At 38.3% G+C, this 26,823-nt stretch overlaps 1 protein-coding gene across 2 annotated transcripts in view; it reads left to right on the plus strand.

Annotated features, from left to right (window-relative positions):
- The window catches only part of PLEKHA5 (pleckstrin homology domain containing A5), a 280,511-nt gene that overhangs the window by 208,997 nt on the left and 44,691 nt on the right, over window positions 1-26,823 (plus strand). The window contains exons 11-15 of one of the 2 annotated variants that reach the window (XM_065422970.1): window positions 8,064-8,532; window positions 10,642-10,725; window positions 14,045-14,164; window positions 15,048-15,101; window positions 24,337-24,417. In XM_065422970.1, the coding sequence (XP_065279042.1) occupies window positions 8,064-8,532; window positions 10,642-10,725; window positions 14,045-14,164; window positions 15,048-15,101; window positions 24,337-24,417 (808 nt within the window). The remainder of the gene's footprint in view (window positions 1-8,063; window positions 8,533-10,641; window positions 10,726-14,044; window positions 14,165-15,047; window positions 15,102-24,336; window positions 24,418-26,823) is intronic. The other variant, XM_065422971.1, reaches the window with a different exon arrangement.

Here is a 26,823-nt window from a genome sequence, read left to right on the forward strand (position 1 = left end):
GACTTTAATATTCCTTGGTAGTATTGTGTGCTTAAATATTTATTAATGCATGAAAACAAATTGAAAGCATTTGGAAACAATTACATAGATCAACTTTTTTGTTCAAATTGAATGAAATCCAAAGAGTAAATAGCCCCCATAAATGATGAAGAGTAAATTAGTTATTAAAACAAAATGTTTGCTAAATTCAGTCTTTGACTTCAAGGAAATAAGACAGATGTAAACTCAAAAAATATGCATATTAAACACACACAAACATATTGCATATTCCTGTTAAAACATTGGCATGGGGTTTGTGTGCTTCTTTAAGAAGGAAATGTGCGGATAAGAAGATTCTTGTCAATTTAGGTGATAATCGTGAAATGCACGGTTTGTTAGAAATGTGATTTGCTTTCTCCTCTGCCCCTTCCTTTCCTTCTCTCTTGTCCACTCCCCTCTCTGATTGGTGGGGGCTCTGACATCAGAGGGAAATCATCCCTCTTTCTCCCCTGTCTTGTCTCTGTGTTCTTCCCTCAGTTACCATCATGCTAGGATCAGTTAATTGGTGAGTAGTGGATTTGAACAAAGGTGGTAGGTAATGTATGTGGTTAAATGAGAGGGGAAGCACTGACAAAGATGCATACACCATATGAGGAATATTGAAAGTAGCATTAAATATCTGAGTTGCATATGAAAGCTGGTCAAAAACCCCTCTGAGTGAACTTGGCCTCTATTACGGTGAAAACTTCAGATGTAATACACCTGGGGGAATTCTGTGCCAAAAAAATGAAAAATTCTGTACCCGGTATTTTAAAATTCTGCATATTTTGTCAAAATAACACTCTGTAATCACGCCCGTTTCAATTATTTTGGTAATTTATTTCAAAATACCGATCAGCAACTACGTCTGTAACAGTACAAACACACAAAAATTCCTCCAGGAGTAGAGAGTTAAGGAAACACTTACAACAACCCAGTTCCTGTTTGTCCCCTCACCCCTGAGCCCAGTAGGGTTACAGACACCCACACCCCCTCCCTCCCAGAGCGCAGCTGTGAGCCCCCCTGCCCAGACACTCGCACTTCCTCCCTCCTCCCTCCCTCCCAGAGAAACAGCCTCATGTTGGTCCCAGGCTTGTGTGGAGCTTCCTGCACGCTGCCTCCTTCCTTCAGGGCATGCTGAGAAGCCTTCAAACACCCCCTCTCCCCCCCCCCCCCCCGCAGTGTCTTCTACTTATGAGCTGTGCTCTGCCGGGTCCAGTGGCCTCTAGTGGCAGCGCTGCAGCACATTTCTGTGGAGGAAAAGGAAATTCTATGCAAAAAACTAATTTCTGTGCAAATTCTGCATGCACAGAGGTGCAGAATTCCCCCAGGAGTAATGTAGTTAAGGATTTCCCATTCCAGCACAGAGAGTGGTGATTCTTTAAAACACTTGCTTTTAAGCACTTCATGAGGGAAAGTCCCTGTTCATGAAATTGCCTGAGGACTGTTTTTATTAATAGATTTTGCTATCAAAATGCTTTTATTTAAAACTCTTACTATAGAAATATTCTATGCTATTTTAAAAAAAATTAAGTTAAAAAGATAGAAAAGTATATCCTAAATTTTATCATTTGGAGTTTGTCATGCAAATTCATCTAAATTCATGTTAATCACTTTCTTTTCTAGATATAACCATGCTTATGGCATAGCACCTCCAAAGTCTAACAGTGCATTCCAGTGATTAATCGGAAAACTTTAAAGTTCCTCTATGAATCATTGACATTATTAAATCTTGCTGTGTTGTTAGCAATTGTTCTGCATCACGGAAGCATAGGTAGGGTTACCATATTAAACAAATAAAAAAAGAGGACCCTCCACAGGGCCCTGGCCCCACCCATTTCCCGCCCTAACTCCGCCCCCTCCTCCCTCCCACTCCCAGCCACGCGAAAAGGGCTGCCCGAGCGCTACCGGCTTCACGGTTTGCCGGGCAGCCCCCAGACCCTGCGCCCCCGGCCGGCGCTTCCCCAGCGCAGCTGGAGCCCGGGAGGGGAAGCGTCCAGCCGGGGGCGCAGGGTCTGGAGGCTGCCCGGCAAACCGTGAAGCCGGTAGTGCTCGGGCTTCGGGCAGCCCCCATGCCTCCGGACCCTGCGCCCCCGGCCGGGCACTTCCCCTCCCGGGCTCCGGCGGCGCAGGGTCCAGAGGCAAGGGGGCTGCCTGAAGCCCGTAGCGCTCAGCTCTTAAACAGAGCCGAAGAGTCAGGGGAGGAGCAGAGCCGCCGCGGCCGGAGGCTCTGCTCCTCCCCTGACTCTTCGGCTCTGTTTAAGAGCCGAGCTGCCCGAGCGCTACCGGCTTCGGGCGGACCCTGCGTCGCCGGAGCCCGGGAGGGGAAGTGCCTGGCCGGCGGCTGGGGTCCGGAGGCAAGGGGGCTGCCTGAAGCCCATAGCGCTCGAGCAGCTCGGCTCTTAAACAGAGCCGAAGAGTCAGGGGAGGAGCAGAGCAGCCGCGGGAGGAGAAGTGCCCGGCTGGCATTTTCCCGGACATGTTCGGCTTTTTGGCAATTCCCCCCGGACGGGGGTTTGATTGCCGAAAAGCCGGACATGTCCGGGAAAAACCGGACGTATGGTAACCCTAAGCATAGGGATGTCTCTTCCAGGATGTCTAACAGGCAACTGCATTGTATGGCACACTAAACATGAGTTTATAATATTTATTTCTCAAACCTCTTAAAATTTTTTGCTTTCAATTAAACTTTTATGGGAATGTCACTGCAGGAGGAATTTGGAGAGTGCGAAATTATGCCCTTCACATTGTAGGGAGGAGGTAGGTTGACCTGAATAATCTTCTTTGCTGGAATGTTCTTAAGATCAGTTTCTTGCAAAGCTGTGAAAGTTTACCTTACTCTGACTCAATTGCTAAAGCTCTATAACAGACCCATCATTAAATATAACTGGTATCTGAGGGTCGTATAGTATTCCTGATATATTTGTGTTGCCAGTTGATCAATTTTTAATTTTAATTTGTACTACACGGAGTAACTATTAAACCTTGACATTTATCACATTATGTATGCTTGGGCAATGAGAACTTAACACAGTTTTTTGTGATGTAATTAGATTTTTAAATTTAGAATTAAAAAATTGTGTAACTTGCATCCAGACAGTGATAGTTGAATAGATGTTGTTTTTCAATTATGAACAAGGATAAAACCTCCGAGTCTTTTCAATTTGGATTTCTCTTATCATTGCTCCAGTATTATGTTGGCTGTATTCCAAAACACACTGATTCCATTGTGGGAGATGTATAGTGGAAAACATTAACAAAACATTAACTGGCAGAACAGAATCTCCTTGAGTATAGAGATCATTTCTTATTTAAATATGGATGAAATTGGTAGCACAAACAATATACTTAAAAATGAAGCTTGATGTAAAGCTGATCAGCAAAGTGGAATTAAAATTGGGCCTTTGCCCTTCTTTGCCTTTTTGGGATACATAAGGTAGCTTGAAGTTTTTGTTGTTGCTGCTGCTGTTTTAAGAAAAGGGTTTATAATGCTGCTTTTTTACACTAGAAATTCAGGTTTTGTCTAGACTAGAAAATTCTGATTTGGACAACTAGTGAAAAGGTAACATCACAAGAGAATGAAAGTTGAGCTATTGAGAGGGGAAGGAAGTTTTAATGATAAAACTGTTTTTTGTTTTTCAGTAAGGTTGGGTTTTGTTGTCTTTTAATAAGACGTATTTAACTTCCATGACTAAATTTTGGAGAAGGGCAGCCTTTGTTTAAAGACTCAGCATCCTCAACCCTTTTTACTAAGGTTCTTTCAATAAAGCATCCATGAGTCCTCCCAGAGTTTTCCAGCTAAAGCAGGGAAGACAAAACTTGATATTACTGTACTAACATTTCTAAGGTTAAAAAAAAGTCTTAAGGCTTTATATATATCAGAGCCAAAGGCACAAGCCCAATTTATTTAAAACAAAAAAACAGAAAACAACCCCTTACAGACCACCTCTATAAACTGCCTTACAGATAAAATTTAGAATTTCAGGGCTTTGGGGTGTTTGTAACATTTGTTAGTTTCGTTAGTAGGTAAGAGTTGCTTATTATAACAATAAGCATCTGAAGAATTACTTTTTAGGAATACTTTTAAAGAGTAGGGTGACCAGATATCCTGATTTTATAGGGACAGTCCCGATTTTTGGGTCTTTTTCTTATATAGGCTCCTATTGCCCGCCACCCAGTCCTGATTTTTCATACTTGCTGTCTGGTCACTCTATTAAAGAAAAGCGCATACTCCACCATTAGAGTTCTAAATAGCCCAAAGCACCTCAAGGGCAGAAATAATAGCATGGCTATTAATCCCTGAAATTGTTTTCTCCCTCTTGCCCTAACCGTCTCTTCCCCCTTTCCCCTCTCCCCCCCCCCCCCCCCCCCGCTGTCCTTTCTGCATTCATACTTGGTTCAAACTAAAATCAGTAGATTGGGAGAGATCAGTAATTTTTCCATAGGACAGTTTGTGCAAGCCAGTGGATGTCCCATAAAATAGCTCGTGTACATTTTTTTTGTAAAAACACAAATTTCTCCAAAGAATATATTATAATGGACGTCTAGGCATTAAGGAATAAGTTGGAAGGTGGTCTTGGGTACTGGATCTGATCTTGATCCCCCTGCTGTTTTTGTTTTTCTCACTTGCTGTGTGAGAGATGTACACAGAGGGGGGGAGAATGTGACTATTCAAGACAATCAGGAAGACTTTTGAATAGGTAAAAGTTTTGTCAAATAATCATCTGAAAACTGAAGGTGTCCAGTCTTCTGTTACATTAACTGTAGGTGTTAAAAGTAACAGTAGTAGGTAAACATTTTCAACAGAAGTGTGATTCAGCTAACTGTTCTTACAGGTGTGAGAAATGTGTGTGCCAAATATCTGCATATTTGCAGTCTTTGTTACAGAGTACACTGAGCATATTCTTAACCCGAAGATTGGTCCCATACATAGTTTTGGATTCCTCTACCCTATATTTTGAAGAGATGACTTAACTCTCCTCCATTTGCCATTTTCCTCTATACTCTCATACGAGGCAGTCTAAGGAAACCATTAATTGTACTCTTTATGATGGAGGGGCATTTTTAGTCTTGAGCTTGTAAGGTGCTTCTCTCTGTGCCTATAGGACTGAGAGATCTCTACATGTCACAGGATCGAGCACATAGAAAGCATATCAGCAAGCTCTCTCCCCCTTTAGAGTAAGTGAGTTAACTTCCAGATTGGAACAAATCTTAGAGCCCAGCAATAATCACATGCAATGGGGACATTCCCAAAGTTTTAAAGAGGTTTTTTTTATCTTGCAGAAGTTTTTCTGTAAGTTGAAGATTTTGTGGGTTATTTATAAAGCCAGCCATAGAACTGTTACTGCAGCTCAGCAGCTTACATGATGGATTACTGTCCTGCTGCTGCACATGAGGCATCTTGCTTTTAGTAGAGGTTTTGTGTGTGATTTAGGATTTGGTTAGGTCAGTCTTGCTGGTACCCTCAAAGCACTGACAACCCAGCTTTGGGTTTAATCACTGGATTGCAAGCCAGGGCATCATTTAAGGGTTTTTTTTTTTCTAGTGCTAGTAATTAGTAAGAGGTGTTGGATGTTTTAAATCTTAAGTTCCACAACTTAAGAACAAATAGTGAGTGTAGGCATTTTTAAATTACAATTTTTCATACATTAAAAATGCAAAGAATTTTTTCCCCAAATTAGATTGGATTTTCAAAGAAGTTTAAAGGAGACAAATGCCCAACTCCCACTGAATGAAATTTGAAATTCAATGGGAAATGAACATCTAGCTCCCTGGGATTCCTTTGGAAAATCTTAACTTTTAAAATCATAAACATTACATATAGCTAAAAATTAATTTGACAAATCCACTGGAAAGTCTAGGAAAGGGGAATTTGGATGTGTTGTATTGAAATATAAGGGATGAAATATGAGCATGCTTGCTCACGTCCATTGCATGCTAGGTGTGCGCACGCCACGTGCAGAGATGCGGGAGATTTTTTTCCCTTAGTGGCATCCGTAGTAATTGGCCCTAGCACCTTCTGGAGCCCCGCACACATGCGCTGATATAAGGGGCGCTGCCGACTCTGCACCCTCTCAATTCCTTCTTACCACCTGTGACGGTTACTTGGAACCACCTCCTTGCTCTCTTGCAAGGCTTTCCCAATGGTTTGGACTCTGTAGTCTATTGTATATAGTTTATGCAATTAGTGTATTTAGTAATCAATCAGTACTAGTGTATAGAGTGTAAATAGTGGTCCCAGTCGTCGAGGGACATCGTCCCAAGGACTAGGGATGCCTCCATCCCCAGGTTTCAAGCCATGTACCTCCTGCGGCAAGCCCAGACCAGTGAGCAACTTGCATTTGAGCAGTTTTAAGTCCCTCAGGGAAGCTCATGTTAAGAAAAATCTCTGGTAGCTGTGCACGTGGCATGTGCACACCTAGCATGGAATGGGCATGAGCAACACATCTCCAAGAACAACAGTTATGAAAGGTTGGTAACTGTTTTTTATTGTCTTTTTCATAATTACGGCAGTGCAAATGCACAGAGTTGGGTGAACGGAAACAGGATGATCTTGAGAAGACTTGTGTGGAAAAACTAACATTTTTATATATGATGTTTATATATGATTAATTTTCCTATCTACAAAATGCCTTGCAGATAATACTTCTGGGAGATTGTGTGGATTGATTCATTGGTATATGTAAAGCACTTTAAAGCAGTTTCCATCTGTAGTTCTTGTAAAGTATTATAGGTAATAGTAAATGTTCAAAAATGAATTATTTAGCTTAACATTTTTATTTTGCATGACTGAAAGATAGTTGCTACAAACAATTTTTTTAATACTTATTTTGTAAGGGGCTAATTACACTTAGGTCTTAACTCTGTTTTTAATGTGCCGTTTGCTGTAACCCACTAATTTTCAGTTCCAGGACTACAGTTAGTGATGATTCAAACAGTTAAATAGCTCTGGTAATGAGATGTTTAGTGCCTTTCACCTCTATGCTGTCAGTTTGAATTTAGCCTACTTTACATGTGACAGCTCATGCCTGTTCCATGTCCTGTGTGAAATGAGTTAGGTGTTATTCTCCTTCTCGCTAGAAAAGTGTCAACATCCAAAAATCATCATTACAAATAACATTAAATGGAAAACATCATGACAGGTCAGACTCTTTGGTCCAAGTCTGTCTCACTTCCCTCCAGTCACAGTTGAGGCATATTGATGGTTCATTAGGGAAAACTTTGCATTGCCACCTGATCTGTCACTGAAGGACTTCAGTTTTCAGAACTGTTTAATCTGGTATCCAATTAAAGAAGAGTTTTAAATTCACACACAAATTAAAAAGTAAAAAATAGCATTAAAATTGTTGTCTTGTAATACAAAGAAATAATTTGCTGTTTGTTCTGCTTGGGCTGATTTACGTGAATGGTTTATCTAAAATTGCAGAATATAATTGCATTAGATAATTATTACCATTTTTTCTGCCTTAGTCTAGCCATAATTAATAAATGGTTTTGATATCATTTTGCAATTATCCGCTTTTATAGACAAATAGTCAGCTTTTGCCTGTTCATGAATTTGTATTGGAACAAACAATATAAGACTTAATTTTAAATTTTAAAAGCTTGACACTAAACTATTCACCTTGCAGGTTTGAGCTGAAATAAAAACAAAATAAAAGATCATAGGGCTATGTATCCCAAGTATCTGAAACATCTATAGGAGTTGTAGGTGCACCTCTCAGGAACTGACCCAGAAATGGGTACTAAGTAAACTGATGTGAAGATTGGATTGGTATGAATTATTGGGTTGAATAATTAATCCAATCAGTTAAAAGATCCAGTTGCATCATATATAATATATTCATTTGGCATACTTGATTTTTTCAGTAGCCTTTACTGTTTCCTTCATATGATGGAGAGCATAGATCTTTTAAAATGTGATGCCCGTAGATTAGAACAGATTATGAAGTATTATATCTAACAAGCCTGGAAAAGAAATTAGATAACTTTGTATTCCCATAATAGCAGTATTCTTGACAATTAATGGAAAACTCTTGTTTCAGCATAATTTCATATCAGACGCTACCAAGAAATATGCCAAGCCACCGACCCCAAGTTGCACCCCGTTACCCAGAAGGCTATAGAACCCTGCCAAGGAACAGCAAAACGAGGCCAGAGAGTGTTTGTAGTGTGACACCATCAGTTTATGACAGGACCATAGGACCAGTAACAGCTGAAGAAAAACGGAGATCCATGCGGGATGACACAATGTGGCAACTCTATGAATGGCAACAACGTCAATTTTACAATAAGCAAACAACTCTTACTAGACATAGTACTTTAAGTAGTCCAAAAACCATGATCAATATTTCTGATCAGGTGATGCATTCCATTCCCACATCACCTTCCCATGGTTCCATAGCTGGTTACCAAGGATATTCCCCTCAACGGACATACAGATCAGAAGTGTCATCACCAGTGCAAAGAGCAGATGTAACAATTGACCGCAGACATAGGACGCATCATGCTAAGGTGAATACTTTCCTTATACATAGTTAATAGACCAACTTATTTCCAGTTTCCTTCTTTAAATAGAATGGTTCCAGGTAACAGAACACTGACTTTCCATGTTACTTTGGAAAGTTCTGCTATTGTAGGCATAGTTACATGCCACTGTTTGTTTGTTTTTATGAAAAAATAATTACTATATTAAATGTTTGTTTCAAAGAAAAAAATGACTTTATAAAGTCAGGTGTAGCCTGTGTAAGTGATGGGAGAAGTTATTTTCTTTTAGAGGATGGAGAAGTGTTCTCTTAATGGTACTAAATTTAACCTTGTATAGCATACTATACATTGCTGTGAGAGACAGAAAGCAAGTCGGTGTTCTCATTAGTCTCCAGAGTATCTTAAGGGACTGCAAACAGGTTTCTGAAGAAAAAGGGCATTTAGAATTTCTGGGATTGTAATCAAGGTCCAATATGATTTTTGGAAATGATAGTAATCTTTCTCAGCTTCTCTTCAGAGCACTCGAAGTCCTTGCCTATTTATTTTTCTCACCTTCAGCTACAAGTCAGACTAACTTTCTAGTTACTGTTAAATTATCCAGTGAGATCACTAAGGAACAGCAGAACCACATGCATATGACCTCAGTGACCCTCCATAAGTCTGTTAGCCCTTGCCAGCTTGGGTCAGAGGGAATAAGCTAGAATCATAAACCTAGATCCCCAACATGCTTTTGGTAGACTCATTAAATTATGCTATGCACATTGTTTCTGCAGTTGAGAGCTCCTTTTAAAAAAATCATGCTGTTGTAAGTAGGATGTAAAACTAACAATTTTCCTGCTCTACACTACGTAAGGTGCTCAAGGATTTCATTGAAGCTGTTCCTTGAACTCTGACCCAGGATTCTTTATGAAATGTTGTGGCTTCCTGCAATATTGAAGCATGGAAAAGATTTAAAAAAACTTTAAAGATCTTTAAATTACTTTGTGTGTTTTCCCCTTTTGGGGTTGAAATACCTCCAACCAACAAAAGAGCAGTTTCTTTCTGTTTTGAAGTCCGTTGCCCATTACTGCTTTGGAAATTTAACTCAACATTTTATGCAGCCCTAAAAAAGAGCATCATAGTCAAGTGCGCACAGGATATATACTATATCTTATATAACGGTGTCTAAACTGAGTTTTCAGTTTACTTGTATAATACATTTTACTACTATTATATATTCAATTCTTTTTAGCCAAGTTAATCTAGAAAGTGCCATTCATTGTCATCTACTGATTTTAGGTTTTCAGGTTATTTATTTTGTACTTTTTAACATTAAGCTAAGTTTATTCATAAAACCTTGAACACATTGCTAATTCCTTTATTTAAAATGTACAAGTTAGGGGACTGAATGGTTTAGGCTTGATAGTGCTGAAATACTAGATAGAGATCAAAAGCTATTTGAACAAAAGCCTTGAAATATTTCATGACCTAGATCAAATGATTCAGTGATCTGTCTAGTTCTCAACAAAAATTGTTTCATTAAAAAATACCACAACGCTTGGTCCCAATTTATTCTTGCTGGAACTCTAAGTGGAAGGGCCATGAACTGAAAGAGCCATGAAGACTGAAGTACTTTCTCAAGTTTAGAAGTGGTCCTTCCAGGGCATGGATTCAGGCACGCCAGAGGATTTGAGTTGCTTTTGAATATATTTTGTAGACCAACAGAGGACTTCGTTATCTAATGCTGTCATTCTGGGTATGTCTATACTGCAATTAGACACCTGCGGCTGGCCCATGCCAGCTGATTCGGGTCTCATGTTGTGGGGCAGTTTCATTGCAGCATAGACTTCTGGGCTTGGGCTGAAGTCCAGGCTCTAAGATCCTGTGATATGTGGGAGAGTCCCTGAGCTTGGGCTGCAGCCTGAGCCCAAATGTTTACACTGCAGTGAAACAGCCCCACACCCAGAGCCCTGCAAGCCCAAGTCAGCTGGCACGGGCCAGCCATGGGTTTTTATTTGCGGTGTAGACATACCTCTGGCACGTTTCATAAGAATGAAATTGACTTGTAAAATTATATTAAATTCCTATTTAACCCTCAATGCAAAAAACTTTGCCAGACAACCATGGATTATAATATGCAGTCTTGTTTTTCCATAGCACGTCTTCATGCCTGAAAGAAGGTCGATGCCAGCAGGTCTGACTTTACAGCCTGTTACTCCTCAGAGCCTCCAAGGCAAAACGGTGAGTGGCACTTTTATTTAGTACATCATTTTTTTATTTAAGAACAATCCATAAAATAAAATATGCAACACTGCAACATTTCTGTTTGTAGAGCTTGTTTTAAATGCAGTCTTCAATTACCAAAGATTTCCAAACCAAACAAGTTGATTCTGTTTGCTAACATTGAGGATTTGCAAGAATAGAAGTTTTAGTTAAAATTTTCTGCCAACAAATACAATTCTCTTTCTGGAAATAACTTTCATTTACACATTGAGTATCTTATTTTGGAAACATATAGGACAGCATCAAGTTTTCTATTTTAGGATTTTTCCAACATGCATTTGACGAAAAAGTTGCCTCTTCTGAATTTTTAAGAATAGTACAGTAAAATAATGTGCTCTTATTCACCTGTATAGAGCATTTGTCTTTGTAACAGAATTAAGGCTTCTCTTTCATTAGATATTTTCTATTAATGGTGATGTGTCAATGTAGTATTGCCAACTCCAAGAGCCCAAAACTCAAGATTTTTAAAGTATGTTTGAACTCCCCTTCCCTATCCCCAAAGCTTGAAAATTACAGGTTGAAATTTGTACCTTAAATCCATATGTAATGTCCCCATGTACAGTGCAGGCCCCATTCCCCGTTTGCACTTGCTCTCCGACTCCATTATTGCCCTCCTACTGCCCAGAGACCTCCCTGCTTCTTGCAGCCCTCCACACCAACCCCAGTAGGCTGCTGGAGCTGCTTCTTTCTTTCCTTGGACTCTGATCACCAATAACTTCCTCTTCTTACACTGTCGTGCTGGGGTGAGGCTGCTGAGCTGGGTGGGAAGCAAAGGGTTGTTCTTTCTGTACTTCTTCCAAGGCTTTGCCTGCTATGGGCAGCCAACGGGTACTGTAGGCAGCAGCCAAAGGGAAAAACTGTAGGTGACTCTGGCAAAATTCCTGCGCTGCCTGTATTATCACAAGAGCCCCCAGAATCTGTCCGATTTACAGCACTCACAGAATGTCACAAGGATTGGCAACACTATCACTAGCTGATATTGGGAGTTGGAGCAATCTATTATGCATTGTGCTTCTCTGTGATAGGACAAGTATGCACACAAACCAAGGATTTTAATTAATATACCATAAAAATAATTTACTTTTAATTTGGAAATTAAGTTATGTTCATGCAAGACTTCTCAAAGAAAATGTTTTCATCCCTGAAAATATCAATTTCTTATGCATTTACCATACAGAGATGTTACTATCTTCAATTTATTTCTGTGAATGTGGTCATGCAAAGAAATTAGTTCTGTTTAAAATTTAATTTTTTACGTGAAAGCCTGTCCATCTTCATTGTGAACACATTTTAAAATATATTGTAGTGACCTAAATCCTTATTACATATTTTCTGGAAATAATACTCCAGTTGGTACTGAAATGAACAGTTAGAAAGTGCAAGATTACCCATTATGGAACTTGATTCTTATATTGTGTTTTTCAGTGAAAGCTAGATGGGATTGACAACTGAAGTTATAGTAAAATTTGCTCCCTCTAGTGGACTTCTGCAGTATGTGCCCACAGTTGTACTGATGTGTGTTTTGTTTGTAGTTAGATCAAGAAACACATGAGCTTGTTCTCAGACTCTTGTTCTGTGTTTCAGGTAGGGTGACCAGATGTCCCGATTTTTATAGGGACAGTCCTGATATTTGGGGCTTTTTCTTATATAGGTTCCTATTACCCCCTCACCCCCATCCCGATTTTTCACACTTGCTGTCTGGTCACCCTAGTTTCAGCAAATGGATAGTAATTGTTTTTCAATAATATAACCTCATTCTACATTTTTCCTCCCCACTTCTTGATTTGGAAATTTTATGAAAACAGAGTAAAAGTTAATCTACTGTATTCCTGTGTGGTTTTTTCCTACTTGAATTCAATAACTGTGACAACAAAGTCAGTTGCTGTGGAAATAATTGACCGCTCATTAGACTTACTTTAGGTGGTGAATAAGCAACAGGAGCAAGTGAGCCATTTACAAAACAAAATCTGGGTATTTTTTGTTTTGTTTTTTGTTGTTGTTTTTTTTTGCCAGTATTGCAAATAAGAAAAGAGAGGATCCTCAGAAAATTGTACAGACAGAGATGTTCCTAAAAATAAGGCTGTTTGAAATTATGCAGGTGATAATAGTTGCACATGACTATTCTTTCCAAATAATCTCTATTTTTAAATGTTTAGTGAGAGCCTAACCTATAAATTGCCAGTGGCTGTAAAGGTACAGTATTAAGGTATATTTATAGATTAGTTTTTTTATTATAAATCCTTGAGGAGGTGAAAGGGACAAATTCTCTTTCATGCTTCTGACACTTTCTTCCATGCCATATGCTTGTTTTGATGGTCTTTGGTTAGTCTCATTATTTAGTAAAACAAAAGGGCTTTGAAATATGTCCTGGCCAAAAAACCCCACACATGCAGAGGATTACCAAGGACTTTTTAAACAGATAAAAGAGAAAGTAGGTCACATTCTGAGCCTACCAACCTTGACAATGTTTCTTTTAAAATAGTTTTATTCAGTAAAGGGTAAACTTCAATATTTCTTCCCCATTCCTTTTGCTATTGTATAGACAATATTTTCCTGGGGGTTGGAATATCTGGCTAGTGTGTCTTGCCCACATGCTCAGGGTCTAGTTGATCGCCATATTTGGGGTCGTGAAGGAATTTTCCCCCTGGTCAGATTGGCAGAGACCATGGGGTTTTTTTTGCCTTCCTCTGCAGCATGGGACACAGGTCAGTTGTCACTTGCAGGTTTAAACTAGTATAAATGGTGGATTGTCTGTAACTTGATGTATTTAAAACATGATTGAGAACTTCAGTAACTCAGCCAGAGGTTAGGGGTCTATAACAGGAGTGGGTGGGTGAGGTTCTGTGGTCTGCAAAGTACAGGAGGTCAGACTAGATAATGATGCCTGGTCCCTTCTGACCTTGGATTCTATCTTCCTCCTCTCTTATTGATATGGATGACACTTGTAGCCTCCACCGTTGTAGTGACCACATAGATTTCTTTTTTCTCCTGCAAGCTCCTAACCTTTGTGCCCCTTTGTACACAAAATTCCAGTTTCTACCATTTGAGGTTCAAGTGCTTTGAATTCTTATAAATTTTATGTTGACCTTTTGTTCTAAGTTCTAGGGAAGCAGTTTGGGGAAAATATTATAGTACAAGTTTTTTTAAAGGAATTTAACATGTGTTTGGCATATTAACAGTTAACCTTGAGAAGATGCCTTTAGTTTAATTAAGTGTTGTTCAGGACACCAGTTAACCTATTCTCCACTCTTTGGCTTCTCACACTGCACTCCTTCAGCCAGAGGAGCTCACGCTGCTGCTAATAAAGCTGAGACGGCAGCAAGCTGAACTGAGTAGTATCCGGGAACACACACTAGCACAGCTCATGCAACTAAAACTTGAGGCCAACAGCCCAAAGGTCAGCTATGAAGTAATGTGTGCTGTGTACCATCCTCACTAGCTCTGAGCCATTCATTAATCAAAGTTTGCGTTATGCCATTAGTGCAAAGTTCTCTGGTTAGCCATGGATGTAGATTAGAATACCATTGTTGCCTTGCATATGTGATGTTCAGCTATTAACCCTTTGAGTTCTTAACACAAAGCTTGAGAGTACATTACTGAATCAAAATAGGGGTAGGAACACTTCCAAATGTATTGTTTCCACAAAACTGGAAGCAAAATTACAGGCTCTGTACATTGATCAGGTGAAATATACTAAAATAAGTAATAATTGCCATAAACATAAATAGTTGCCATTAAAAATATGTATTATGGTAGATGAGAGAGTGAATTTATTTTGATTATTTGCCTCATCTCAGGTGTGATTTGTTTTCTATAATTTGTTCAAAACTAGGTCATTCATTAAAGCACATAAACTTATCAAAGGGTTTATAGTTGCTATGTAGTCATGTATAGAAAATCCACATGCACGTACTGGTTTTCTGTGTGTATTAAGAAAATTGTTACTAAATTGACATGAATAAAGAAATGAAATTGCAAGTTAATACCTCATCAAGCAAAGGTATACCTTTTTCTGTATCTTCCTGCTTCCTTGTCTAATTGAATATGCTTGGCTTTTTAAAAATTTACTCTAGTAGTTCATAGTGATATTTGTAGGAAATTTTAATTATCCATTTTCTCTTGAGCTCAAAGCAGTTTATGTAAAAATGTATAGAAATGTAACGTTAGTTTTTAATTAAATTGAAAGATCACTGGCTAGTTTAACTCTTTCCAAACTGACCTTTTCATACATTCTGCACCTTCTGTCCCTTTCCTTTATCTTCTTGACTGCTGCCTGCTAGAATGAGATTCTTTCACATCACCTTCAAAGGAATGCCATATATTTGGATCATCAGGTGGGATTAGCAGCTTTTTCTTTGTTTGTCTCAGTGTGTGCTGCATGCTTTTGCCAAATTTAAAGGTGCCAGATATTTAAAGATGTTTTCTATGAACTGGAGTTGAGTATTTTATATATTACCTTTATTTACAGATCACAAAAAAACTTAAATTTTATTGAAAATAGGATAGAATGAAATAATAAGAATCTGAGCATTAAATTTATACCAGAACGTAGTTTTAATTCTCAGGTTCCAGTTTATTCCTGCAGTTCACTGCTTTCCTGTAACTAACTAAAATTTCCTCAACTTTTTATCATCATAACCAAACTCATCAGAGATTTCCAAACTGACAAGTGTGACAAGTATACTATTCATAGAGAACAGCTAATTCTGATTATTTCAATGTGTTCAGAACAAAGAAAACTGAGATCAAACTTCAAAATACATTTTAAACAAAAGACAACTTACCTAATTTTGTTTTTTGCTAAGCTATTTGGTCATGAGTTATGAATGAATAAGACTTTACTCCTTCATAACTCAGATTTTTCTTCTGCTGGATTTCAGAGTGAGAGCATAATAATTTGACATCAAAATCTGTTGATAAAGAAACAATTGGGATGTCATATTCAGCTTTTTGTCTTCAAGACAGGCTCAAATGAAATTTGCAAATGGGTTTTGCAAGAGAGCTTTTTAAACGGAATGGTGAGACCTTTGACAGAAATAGAGAAAATCATAACAAGTACTTGAAAGGAAATATAGGCAAATTGATGTTTAACTATCGTTTTCTTACATGAAAATCTCAAAACTGATTTTCAAACACTGCATGCTGAATTTTACATCTTAAACATTACACTTAATGCAAACAATTTCCTGATTGTTTTTGCACCTGGACATCCTATGCATTGCTGCAGTAGTCAGGACTTCATTGAATTGTGTGTTAAAAAAAAAAAAAAAAAAAAAAAAAACCTTTCTGGCTTGATTTTTCTATCACCTTGCACTTTGGGTGGTCACTTATAAATGCAAATTGAGTGCAAGGTTGCGTTCAAGATGAAATGCTACCATTCTGATTTGGTTGTGATTTACATTCATCTTGCAATCAGTTTGCATTGATGTATGTTAGTAAATGACTAACCAAGGTGTAAGGCGGTGGACAATCCGAAACTCTGTTAGTTGTGTTAGACCAAAGTATTTCATCCAGCTCAAACATTTCCAGCGTTGATTTTGTTATTGCTTATACAAGATGTTAAACTACTACTTATGTTCCATTTTTTATATTATTGGTTGGTTACAGGGTTTGTTCAGTGATCTGTCAGTGTGATATTCTGATTTAAATAAAGGAAATGGCATTTATTGTTTGAGAGGTAGTAAAGCAGTTCTTTACTTGCATAGTACATCAGGTAAAAACTGATTATTAGAATTCCAGAACAAATGTAATTATATCTTATAAAGTTGAGGATTGCAGAAATAAGTACTTCTGCATTTGTTGTTTCTTATAAATTCATTTAATGCTGGCATTTAAAAATATAAACCAAGTCTCTGCAGTAGATCAAGGAAATGGCTAAACTTCACATACAGTAAAAAAGAGGCAGTTAGTATAAAATGAGATTCCCAGTCATAAAATCATAGGGCATAAGGTTGGAATAAATGTTCTGGGTCATCTGCGCCATTCTTCTCCCCTCTCCCTTTGCACTAGAACAGGATTGTCCCATATACTATATAAATTCCGTAAGAGATTGTAATCTTCTTGAACACCTCTGGAGCTGGTGTTTCAACTACTTCCCTTAGCAAATTAGTCCATTATCAAATTGACCTTATTTTTAGGAGAAAAAAATCCTACTGCATAGCCTAAATTTTTCCTAGTCTAATTTCAGGCCAATGCTCCTTCTTTACAGCATCTTTAATCACCTTGAATAATCCTTTGTCCTCTTTGGATTGCTTCATTTTAACTTGATATATAAATTATACATTTCCTTTTTATGACTAGTCTGTAATTTCTGTATATAAAATTCCCTAAACCTCTCTCCATGGTGCAAGTAGCTGCACTCCAATCCTTTTATCTTGGTCACCCACCTTTTGGATTGTGAGGAACTCAGAACAGTACACATTGCCTACTGCCTCCTAACCAAGGCTGCATTGCACTCCACTCTTCTCAGTACTACATGCAAAACCTTATGTATAAAGTAACCTATAGTGATTGCTGAGCTGTCTCAATGAAATATTGCCTGTGATTAAGATTAGTTTCACAAAGCCCAAGAAATCATAGGAACTTTTTTTTTTTTACTAGAGGGCAGTTCTTTATACTGCTGTTTTCCTTGGAGATGCTTATGATTTGTTACATTTTGGTTTTGGATTTTTGTTTTCTGTAGTTTTAGGTACATAAGGACAGTGCAGCACAAAATTGTCTCTAGACAATAGGTTTCCTTGAAATCTCATGGCCACCAGGAGTTTAGATCACCAATCAAACACCATCTCTTTTAAGAGGGGTTGAACCACTCTTGTGGCTGTGGTATTCAGGAAACATCAGAGGAGCCAGATGTGTTTGCTGTTTTTTTCGCAAGTGCCCACTTGGGACACCAGCAGTGATCATAGGCATAGACTATTTGCTTGCCCAGTGCATGCTCTTTTACGAGGGCAGTAGTATAAATGTAATCATGGCATTATATGAATCCAAAGGATTAATTATCTAAGTGTACTACTAAATCCATTTCCAATGGCCTCTTTATTGCCCTTTTTTCCTGACCATGCTCACACCAAGAAGTAGTAATAACCACAAATGGAAACATCAAAATTTCAAATAAAGACTGTGTCCACAAGACTTAAATGTTTTATTTCACCCATAAATGGATGTTTTATTAGAACCTGCACCCATTATCAGAGGGCAATTCCGTAAACAGGTCTTAGAACTTAATTGTAATTTTGTTACTGATGATGAAAATCTCCAATAATAACCAGCTATACTTTTCAGTGAGATTGAGTTATGTATTTTAGAGTTTGGTGCTGGGTCTGATCACCAGAGTATATGAGTACCTCCCAGATTAATTAGATTGGCATAGTGACGTACCTGTTGGACTGCATGAAGTCTTCTGTCTTCTTCCTTCTCTGATAGTAGGAATTTCTGCTTGAGGTAGAGATCTTTCTGGGGCAGGAGACGATGTTTCACCTCTAGTCAGCCCTGGATCAAGGAATCTGATAAGAAAGAGAGTATCTTTTATTCAGTATGCATCTGTTCTTTTATGGTTTTCAGTACTGAAGCTTTTTATGGTATACATTTTTTTAAAACCTCAGGAAAAGTCAGAAATTGAATAATAGAAGAGAACTTCCTACAGGAAGAGTCTCTGCTCTCTAGCTGATCATAGTTGTAATGCAATCAGCATAGTGGATGCTGTGAAGTTTCATCTGTGCAGAAAGATGTCAGTCACAGGGAAGAATACCTGATTAACTTACAAATGTGTGGGGCAATGGAGAGGAAAGAGGGAAAGAGAAGGGAAATGAACATCTTTTTGGTAAAACTCCACTGAGAGTTTTCTTGGATGTTCAGCAGATTTTAGATTGGCTTATAATGTTGCTCTGTATTCTTTGGTGTTATGGCATCTGAGTATAATATACTCACAAATTTTAAATGCTAACTATTAAATGGATTCAGCTGCTTTTATGTATGTCTTGTTTAGGGAGAAATGTTGTTGTTTCTCACTCATATACCACACTGAGTATAAAAAAGCATAGCAAAGACAGACATCAGTTTTGGGGAAGGCTTAATGATCTACAGGAAACAGCAGGCATATCTAAGATAGGTTTCTTGAATTCTATTCAGAGTTCTGCTACTGACTTGCTTTGTGGCATCAGGCATTTCCTTAAACCATTTTGTACTTTAGCTGGCTTATGTGTAATACTTTTGTGCCTGGGGTCCCGGGGAAGGGGGTCATGCTGAGGTTGCTCAATTAGGGCAAATTGCAAAGAATGGGGCAGACAGTCCCCAGAACTGGTGGTTATTCCAACACTTAGATTCACCCAGCCAGCACCAAAACAGCTTTTACAATACTTTACTGGTTACACAGAAGCCAAAACACAATTCCCTTAAAGCAACCCAGCCTTGGGCACCCTTCTAGACAGCAAAGTCAAATATGATGGGGATTACTGAAAATCTTGTTCATCATATAAAAAGTTGTATCAATCCTAAAGGATCGGACACATTACCTCCCAAGTTAATGAATACTTTAGATAGTACCCAAATATACACTTACAGCCAATTCTTATTAACTAAACTAAAATGTATTAAAGAAAAGAGAATGTATTGGTTAAAAGATCAGTATACATACAGACATGAATACAGTTCTGAGATCAGTTTCATAGTAGAGATGGTGAGCTTTGGAGTTGCATAGAGTTCTTAGAATTAGTCCATAGGTTTAGTCCAATGTCCAATACCAGGGTGATCCAAATGAATTTGGAGACCTCAATATTGAAGCTCAGTGCTTCCCCTGATAAAACATGAGCAAATTTGAGATGAAAGGATCAGGTCCCAAGAGTCCTTTATACAGTTCCTGGGCAGCATGCAGTCCTTGGGTGAACAATGGGCTTTTGAAGTAACCTTTTGTTTCCTAACCATCACCAGTAATTAACTATATGGATTAACATAAGGTAATTATCCATTAAGCAGTTTATAGACAGTTTACCACAAACTTTAAAGAGACACATAGACAATGACATTATTTCACCCAAGTTCCATGTAAATGTTATTTAGGATACAGCCCTAGACAGGAACCTTTTGGTTACGTTGTCAACCTCTAACAAGATGGGGTAAACATAGACTACTACAATGACTATCTTCTTCCAATTCTTTAACAATACAAGTTTACATTTTAAAGCTGTAGCCTATCTAACATGGAATGGCCCTAATTATATTTACATATTTTTCTAACATGTCTCTAAAGGTTGAATCTGGGTCAATTATCCTGCAAGTTACCGTACTTAACCCTTTTTGGCCATGTGTCACAATTTTAATTTAAGTTTGTAAAAAGAACTTTGTATCTTCAGATAAGACAACTATATAAATGCACTATTATTACTGTGTTATGGTGCAGCTGTTTGTAAAATTTTGTTTTCCTAGCACTCATAATATAATTTGGATCTGTTTTTATGTTAGTACTGTGACTAAGTTGCTGTCTTACTCAGTTTAGGTTCCATTTTGCTCTTCCACTTCTGTTCAGATAATTTTACTGCATATCTGTGGGTTAGTATTTATAAAAAATGGTAGAGTGAAATTGAATAAATTGACTATATATTGTATCACCTCTTGACAAATATTGAACATTTAACGGTCTGTCATAGGGATATAAAAATAGTTTGGTTTCTGCTGGAATGGCCTTTTGGTCAGCACTTTGCAATGTTTTATACAGAGGATTGATTCCCAATTGTTGACCCTCCACGGTATTTAGGGACTGGGATTGCTGTTGAGCAGTGACCTTTCCAGTCAAAATTATGAAGTGCTGTTAACCTCCTCTAGTAAAAATGGAGGAGGAGGTCCCCCAAGATACAGTAAAAGTTGTGTTATCTGTCACTTTACCATCTGGAAAGCTCTAGAAACGGGCATTTTAGGATGCCAGATCCGGGCGGCACTCACCTTGGGCAGCTCCCCGCAAGCGGCGACATGTCCCTGCTGCTCCTAGGCAGAGGAATAGCCATGGGGGCACCATGCACTGCCCCTGCCCTTTCCCGAACACTAGCTCTGCAGCTTCCATTGACCGAGGACCGTGGCCAATGGGAGCTGCAGGGAAGTGCCTGAGGATGGAGGTAGCGTGCAGAGCCGCCTGGCCACGCCTTCGCTAAGGAGCAGCAGGGACATGTCGCTGCTTGCAGGGAGCTGCTCAAGATGAGCACCGCTCAGATCCAGCATCCCGAAACCCCTCCTGCGCCCCAACCCCCTACCCACCTGGCCGCGCCTTCGCCAAGGAGCAGCAGGGACCTGTCGCTGCTTGCAGGGAGCTGCTCAAGATGAGCACCGCTCAGATCCAGCATCCCGAAACCCCTCCTGTGCCCCAACCCCCCACCCAAGACCCCCCCCAGCACCCAAGCTCCCTCCCAGAGCCTGCGCCCCACACCCCCTCTTGCACCCTAACTCCCAGTCCTGAGCCCCCTCCCTCACCCAAACTCACTCCCTCTTAGTTAACCAGAATTTTTGACTTACCCGCACCCCCCAGTCCCCGAATATGCTGGATAAAAAAGCTTTTACTGTAGTATTAAAATTAGAGCTGTCTGGAGGATGACAACTCAGTTTCATAATACGTTTCAAATTTTCAGGATTTGTTTTTGTTCTGTTAGAACAAAACCAAAACCTTTCAAATGTCTTCACAAAACAGAATTGTGTTAAAACATTTGTTTTTGGATTAAAAGATCAGTCTCTCAATTCAGGTCCATCTCTTGCTCGCTCGCTCTGGTCAGAGGTTCCAAAGAGCCCTGGACCTTAGAAAACTTGGTAGTAATTGATAAGTCTCGGTGAAATGGTTCAGCTTCGAAACAGCCTATTTGGTTGACAATGTTTTGACTCTCTTTAGTTAAAATTATTTTGTTCAAGTTGTCAGCACTTTGTTATATAGTGGGTTTAAATTAGTTCTGTCACACTTTAGTTGTTTCCAAAAGAGCTTTTGATTGGTGTACAGCATTATTAGTTTTGTTTAGCATTAACATGGACCGGGGCTGCCATAAGAGAGGAGACCCTTGTACATCATGAAAGATGTAATTCAGATACTTCGTATTCCCACTCTCTTCCATAGGCTCAGCTCCCTGCTCAGACGACAACTCCAAAAAGGCACTTCCTAATAGAAATGTTTGTTTTCAAATTTAGCCAAAAAAATTAAATTTGTCTGTGGAAAATGTATACAAAAATTAAATGTTTTCTATAAAAGGGGGAAAATGTTTTTTGACTAGCTCTGGTTTTTAGTAGTTTCCTATTTACTGCATATTATGGGGAACCTCACTGTTGTAGATACAGTATTTTCCTTCAACACAGGCCAGTTTAAGATTTGGTCACATGACTCAAAAATTGCCCTCTTAGTGTATGCTAAGAATGCTACTGATCTGCTGACAGGTAGTTATCAGCTGAGACGAACTTGTGTAAAGAAGCTAGAGCAGCAAGTAACTCTCGTTGCAAAGTAGCACAAAAACAGAGCCTTTGAGACTTTTAAACTTAGTGAACACTTAAGTATTTCATATGTGACTATTACCTTATTCTGCTTCTCTTTAGGTTTGTCAACAATATACTATAGGAATAGGGGAAAGAAATCTTGCTAGAAAAATGGTACTGAAATAAATATTTTCAAATGTTCCCTGTGGCGTAAGGACCTTTACCTAGTGGGATTGGAGTAAAAATGGACAAATGTAAATAAGTGAGGAAAATTTCACTTTAATCCAAGATGGGCCTGCTTTTGCCTCTCAAACTCTACTGTTGTCTATAATAGGGATGTCTTAATTTACAGGACAATATAACTGTCTCATTAGAGGCACAGTATGAAATAAATTCCTCACGTATACTGGAACCTCAGTATTTCCCACTAATACCTGGTAACCCATTGTGAATTAATGAATGTTGCAGATGAGTGAATAAATAAATGCACAATAAAGCAAAGAATGTATCACAATATACTTCATTTAGTAATTGTATCTTACTTTATTTGTAATTCAAATTTGATTCTTCATAGTATACTAGAAGTATTTGCTTTTTAAATGTAATGATTATAACTTTACTGAGAATGGGAGGGAAAACAGTTGTTTTTGTACAAATTATGGGGTCCTTAGCCAGTGCAAATTAGTAAAGTACCACTGATAAAGAAGGTTGGAACCCTCCCCTAAAACCACACACAGATTGGAGTTTTCAGTTTATGGGGAAATTGTTGTCACTTAGGTGGGCAGCAGAGCAGCAGCTTGTTGTCTGTCACATCAAATTGGTGAGACAATAGTTAGTCCGTATAAAAATCCACTGTGTATACAGTTACGTGGTGAGAGAGATCACACACATACGTCCTCTATAGCTGGATGTAAAATTGATGTAGCGCAAGAACTGGTTGAAATTTTTATTCAAAGGGTCTTTCTACAAAAAATGGCGTATCAAACTGGACATTTCTAAAGTAAATATCCATTTTTGATATTTTTTTCAATTTTTGTTGGGAAAACAGAATTTTTCAACCCTAAGACTGAAAATTACGGTTTTTGGTTTTTCAACAAAGTCTAAAAACTTCTGAAGAAAATTTTTGACAAACTTTTTTACTTTATATTGATTTTTGACAGGAACCAAAATATTTCTTAACCAGCTCTACCTAACACAATATTCAAAAATCTTATAAGATTGTAAGAATTCTCACCAGCATGCTGGCATAAGACAGCCATTTGCTCTATACATTGCTTGGATTTTTTTGAATGCCTAATTCTATAAATTTTTTTCATAAATGATCACAGAATCTGTTTTAAAAATTGCACTTGTGGCAGTAAATACAAATGATTTGTTCTGCAAATATGGCAGCACATATGTCTAATCTAGCTTGAAATGTGCAAAAGATGGTTTCATAGCCATATGTGGGTAAATGCAATAACTAATATAATTGACTACTTTTGTATATAAAAAAAGTGCTGCATAAAAATTGCTGCATTGTTGATTGTGAAGTACTAGTGTAGATCATTGTAAACTTGATCTTAGTATTCCGTTCCAGAAGGGCTCAAATAACTCGTAACATACTGAAGATGCAATCTACATTTTAATGTCTGGGGGACTATTTTATGAGATGGTTCTCGGATAAGAATTTGGATGTTTCTTACTGCATATTTAAATTACTGTATTTGTGTTTTAAATTACTTCAAATCTAGCTGGCTTATTTCTAAGTAATATCGTGGTTTGGCTACTCAGTATTTTATCCAGTCGTTCCTGATGTTTTACCTATTGTAACTTGAGTTTATTGGTGAAACATTTGAAGTAATGAGACTTACTAGTAACATGAACCACAGTGGAAATGATGCAGCTTTTATGAAATATTAATATAGTAACACATTCTTTTGTATATGGGAAACATGAGTTTGATATTTATCACTTATGTTTTTCAAATATTTACTTTTTCTAAATGATGGAATCTTTAAAGGAATTGGTTAAAATTTAAACTGCTGCATTATTAGAAAAAATATTGAAGTAGAGGCTATATTTACAGTGTCGTCTTTCAAATCTAGCTATGGTGTAAACTGATGTTTGCTGTATGCTCCTCCTGATTTGAAATAGATGAAAGAGAATGAACCTTTAATCACCATGGTTCACACTATGATTGAGAACTCGGCGCTAAGACCACAACTGTACCAGCAAGTAAGGTCTTGGATAGTGAATGAAATTGCTTTATCATCTGCAAAAATTTTCCTCAGTGACAGTTTTTGGTTGTTCTTCAGATTTACTCATAACATCAGTGTTTCTCTTATTTGTTTTGAAAAACCACAAATCACTCATGCTTTATAAAATGCTGCGATATTATTAGCATGGCTTTTGCTGAACGCTTTTGTTGTTGAGTATATTAAGTGTACCCTTTTGGATAACTTTTTCTGTCTAGAATGTTTGATCATTTGGTATCATATGCAGGTGTCCAATAAACTCATAAAATTTCCAACAAGCTTCCAACATTTGTCTTAACGTGGTCCTATGCACAATTAGCTTTCACAGGTGCTTCTTTTTGTTCAACACAAAAGCATGCCATTGGTGTTTACCTGGTCATATCTGGCAACTTTCTTCATTTTAGGAGATGGATTTCTAGATCTTTTATTGTTGTTGTTGTTTGCACCTAGTTAGTTCTTAGCCTTGGAGAAAAATGGATCAAAATAATTTAGATCTGGAGATTGTAGATGCAAGGGGCAATGTTTTATTAATAAAGTCATAGCAAACCTACCAGAGTACACATTTCTAGACTATATAGTCATGGCTGCAACTCTGCTGAGACATTAAGAGGGGGAAAATGTGCTGAATGGAAATATGTCTTTGGGTTGAGACCTGCATTAACTTACAAGCATGGCCAATACAAATCTGTAAGCGCAGTAGTTCCTTAGACACATGAGTTTTGCTGCACAAAATACTGTATTTCAAACATCAAAGTTTTAAAGAAGCCTAAGCATTCTTATTTAAGTGATTGCTGTATTTTGCAGCTAATTGAGCTATGAAAATCTCTGTCTGCCAAACAGAATAAATATTCGACCTGTTCCCTTCAAATTCAGGAATTACTCCAAAAGGGGAAGAGTGGTAAACAAAGTTTCATGGCTAGAAGGGAGGGATAGTTCAGTGGTTTGAGCAATAGCCTGCTAAACCCAGGGTTGTGAGTTCAATCCTTGAGGGGGCTATTTAGGGATCGGGGGCAAAAATCTGTCTGGGAATTGGTCCTGCTTTGAGCATGGGGTTGGACTAGATGACCTCCTGAGGTCCCTTCCAACCCTGATATTCTATGATTCTATGAAGGGAGTAAGACCAATTCTGCTTTGAAGAACGCTCATTGATGGTGATGAAATTTTTTGCTATGCCACTGTAATACGGCTCCCATGCAATTTTTGACCTTTATATTACTATATCACAGTGTAGAATATTTCTAAATGTTTAGGAAAACAGCCAGGTATCTTGAGATAAAGGGGAAGTGCTTTGAATCTCTAGTTTCTTCTTGGACTGAAACAGTGGCTTGCATTAACAGATTTTCCTGGAACCAATCTCCCACTCTTGTGTGCCAAAAGACAAGCTGTTTTCACACACAACTTTGAAGGGTTAGGGGTGCAATGGGAGCGCGAAGGTTCCTCCAGACCCAAACTAAATAAGATTTTTATATGTTTAAAAGCTGTCCCACTCACTGCTGAAATTTTTTTGAAAAATGCCATCAATTTTTAGAATTTTTTTAGCTGGTTAAAATAATCCATGTACGTATTAAAGCCTGTTTTATGGTAGAGATAACTTCATTTTATATTTGACACTGAAATAGCACCTTCTTGACAACCTTGTCAGAGACCATGAATCTGAAGGGTCATGAAGATTGAATTACCCTCTCTCCCCTAGAGATATGGTCCCTCTAGAATGGTGTTTTGAGATGCATTGGCAGGATAGTGCAGGGGAAAGTGTGTACTGCATAAATAAGGGACTGTCATTTTTAGTCAGTCATTGTTCTTTCACACTCTAAATTTCTTTATAAAAAAAAAAGGGAAAAAAAGCTGGAGCCCAAATATAGCTATTCATAGTAATTATTGGGTTAAAAAGAAATTTAGGTCACCAAAAATAAAAGATCACCCATTCTTCCAGACCACCTTGAACAAATTTTCTTCTACAGTCTTATCAGATGCCCTCTCTTAGCTACTTTCATTTACAACTGTGAATTTATCCCTAGGAAATATCAAAGTGACTATTTGTTGTGGGTAACAGCTGAGATTACTCAATTTAGATAGTTGTTCCTGGGTCCTGATTTGAAACCATAACGAGGTATGTAGTAACGTAAACAACATAAAGATCCTGTTGTGACAGACCCAGACCAGTGGGGTACAGGAGTCTGGTAGAGGGCAAATATACTGGTCACTGGATGAGTAGTTTTCAGTGACCAGAGCAGGGGCTGCACTAGAGTAATCAGGAACCTGCTAGAACTGGAGCCAATTAAGAAGAAGCTGCTAGAATCAATTAAGGCAGGCTAATCAGGGCACCTGGGTTTTAAAAGGAGCTCACTTCAGTTTGTGGTGGGAGTGTGAGGAGCTGGGAGCAAGA

This window comes from Emys orbicularis, chromosome 1 (assembly GCF_028017835.1).
Source record: "Emys orbicularis isolate rEmyOrb1 chromosome 1, rEmyOrb1.hap1, whole genome shotgun sequence".
NCBI lineage: Eukaryota > Metazoa > Chordata > Testudines > Emydidae > Emys > Emys orbicularis.